General features: G+C 41.5%; 1 protein-coding gene across 1 annotated transcript; it reads left to right on the top strand.

Annotated features, from left to right (window-relative positions):
* The first annotated feature begins 1,884 nt into the window (after positions 1–1,884).
* On the top strand, positions 1,885–2,552 carry LOC103974339 (uncharacterized). The gene has a single exon (XM_009389143.3). The coding sequence runs from the start codon at positions 1,907–1,909 to the stop codon at positions 2,420–2,422; it is 516 nt and encodes a 171-aa protein (XP_009387418.3). The 5' UTR covers positions 1,885–1,906; the 3' UTR covers positions 2,423–2,552.
* The last annotated feature ends 297 nt before the right edge of the window (positions 2,553–2,849 follow it).

Here is a 2,849-nt window from a genome sequence, read left to right as displayed (position 1 = left end):
TGACTTCAAAAATGGAGTCAAAAAATATCTTATCCCGGGTTTTCGATGTACTGGTGGTACCACCGACAATACTAAGTGGTACCATCGATAATACTGGGTAATACTAGATCTGTAGGGATTCAAAAATATATGATCTCCCTAGGTAACGAAATTATCTCGCGTATGGTTTTTAGTTTCACGGATTTTAAGCATTAATCTTTACATGACGATGAACACCTTTTTGGAAAATTTAGAGTTTTTGTTTTCTGTTCTTTTGCTACACATGTGATGTCGCTCGTAGATTTTCCTACATAACTACCCTCTTATAATTCTTTCTCCTTTTCATAAGTTTAGGAGATAACCTTTACAAGCCTCATACTTCTCTTAGAATGATCACAAATCTTAAGGAGGAGGAGGAAGACATTTAGCATTTTTTTCAAGACTTTTACAATTAAAAATGTTAAGACTTTTTGTTCACATTTCATATTTTTTTCATGCATAAAAAGTGAGATATTTATATGTCCACTTCATGGAGCAAAAAAGTATCTCATCCTAGGTTTCTGAGGTATTAGTAATTTCACTGACAATACTGGGTGGTACCATCGCTTGCACCTTTGACAACTAGTGGTACTACCATTAGTTTGAGCGGTATAACCATATGACAAAGCCTTGGAGATTGGGCTCTAGTAGTATCATCGCCTGACAACATTAACTATAGGCAGTACCATCGCTTAGACAATGCTTGGGAGGCTGAGTCTTAGGTGGTGCCACCACTTGGGCCAACTAAGGGTCATTGAATGAGTCTTTCTTTTAGTCCAAAATAGCTCAAACTCAAGCCCAATTGGCCCATAATTGAGTTAGTAGAATATACCCAAACGTAACTCAAATTGAGACCTAAGATAAGAACTTAGTAAATCTAAGTTGTTTGGCTTATCATTTGTTTATCCGAACTCCGGACGAATTTTCAGCAAACTTCTGACACATCGTTCGATCCATCGACAAGTTGACTCCTACAATTTTCGATCTTGGCACAACATCCGATTCTTTTGGCTTAATACCCGTTTTCTGACTCCGGCCCAATGTCTAATTCTTTTTACTTCAATCGTTTTGCTTTTTTTTGATCGAAATTAATTCTGCATCACTTTTTTCTCAAATAACACATTGGATCATAAATTCATTAATTAATTTCATAATCAAAATTTGAGATTCAACATCTTTAAAAGTAATTATTCTTTAATATATTCGACTCTTAAAAATTTAACTTCAATGAATACTATTTAATCAAAAATTAATTTAAGCTTCACAAGAATTTTATAGAATAATAGATGTGCAATTTTTGTAAGGTTTGAGGCACTAAGACAAACTGTGAAGTAAGATATGACTTCGGCTCCGAATCAATATCTCGAATAATTCCTCTCCCTATTAATAAATGTAGAGTAAAGTTCGTGATGCACCAATTTGCACATTGGATTGCATGGATTACATGCTCCAACTCCCCTAATCATTGCCAACCACCAAATATGACTGTGTCTTCATCCACATAGCTTTCAGCTAACAATTAATTAATTTATAAAGAGGTGGATGCCATCAATTGGTGTTCATTTCAACATCAGCTTGGAATGGAAAACTAGCTGAAGGATTGCCAACATCCATTGGCGTTCATTTCAACATCGGCTTGCTAAATGGTGGACTTCGCATGTGTGTTTTAGCTCATCGCCCCATGAGATCTACCGAGTGCACCAAATAGAACATATCGCATGCATTATTGGAGAACCTTGCAGGCCCCGCTCCCCCGCTCATTTCGGCGATTGATGAGTTGCTCAGACCTCACAGCACATTACAATAGCATTAGGTAGGCCTAACTCCATGCCGATTCCATTGTCAACCCCTCACCTTCCTATAAGATCACACCGTTGTGGATGAAGCTATGAAAGAGAAAAAGATGGACGAGTTCAGCTTCCCCACCATCGTGACGGAACACGAGCTCATCCCCGACCTCCCGTTCCCCAGCCTTGCCGCCACCTCCCTCTGGTTCCACTCCCCCGAGGCAGACAGCAGCCAGCTCCGTCGAAGCTTCTCCGAGGGAGGCGCCCACATCGCCACCACATGCCGAAGAGCCCTCCGGCCGAGCTCCCCCGCGGTGCTCAGCGACTACGGCTGCAGCGGCGAAGAGGAGAGGATGGACATGCTCTGGGAGGACTTCAACGAGGAGTTCTATCGCGCCGGGGACCCGCGGGGCGCGGCGGGGAGGAGATCGATGGGCATGGACGTACTGGCCGGTGAAGGAGGCTTGCTGGCCAAGAAGGAGCTGCGGCTGGAGGTGTCGAAGAGCCGCCCCCTGCGCCGGAAACCTGCCATTGTGGTGATGCTAAGGATGCTGAAGAAGATGTTCATCGCGCAGAAGACTCACTCTGATGGCAGAAAGCCGAAGCAACAAAAGTAGGAGAGTTGAGTTCCTTCGATGCAGCAGCTGATTTATTTGCAAGACGACGCTACAAACAACGTTAAGAGGGATGGAGGTCGATTTCAAGTTTCAGTAGAAAAAAAGCCTATATATATATATATATATATATATATATATATATATATATATATATATATATAACAAATTTTAATTAATACGATACTTCAAAGCATTGGATGATATTTTTGAAACATTTGCTACCAAATGCTTTCTTTTTGAATGATAAATTATTTTTTATTAATTATTTTCCAACAAAATATATAATAACGGCAAGGAAGGGTTTCAAACACTTCGAATGCGTTACGGGAGTGGGGTTCGGGGATCGACGCCATCTCGCCACACCCCTTTTCGCCGCTGCCTCTTCTGGGCCAATTCGCTCCAACCCTACCCCCTCGAGGTCATCTCC

This window comes from Musa acuminata, chromosome BXJ3-4 (assembly GCF_036884655.1).
Source record: "Musa acuminata AAA Group cultivar baxijiao chromosome BXJ3-4, Cavendish_Baxijiao_AAA, whole genome shotgun sequence".
In the NCBI taxonomy this organism is placed as follows: Eukaryota; Viridiplantae; Streptophyta; class Magnoliopsida; order Zingiberales; family Musaceae; genus Musa; species Musa acuminata.
The sequence above is the reverse complement of the archived record's forward strand: the minus strand, read 5'-3'. Positions and strand labels throughout refer to the sequence as shown.

Bases quoted from the DNA above. Each gene is read 5' to 3' on its own strand.
- LOC103974339 (XM_009389143.3), top strand. From the start codon at position 1,907: ATGAAAGAGAAAAAGATGGACGAGTTCAGCTTCCCCACCATCGTGACG.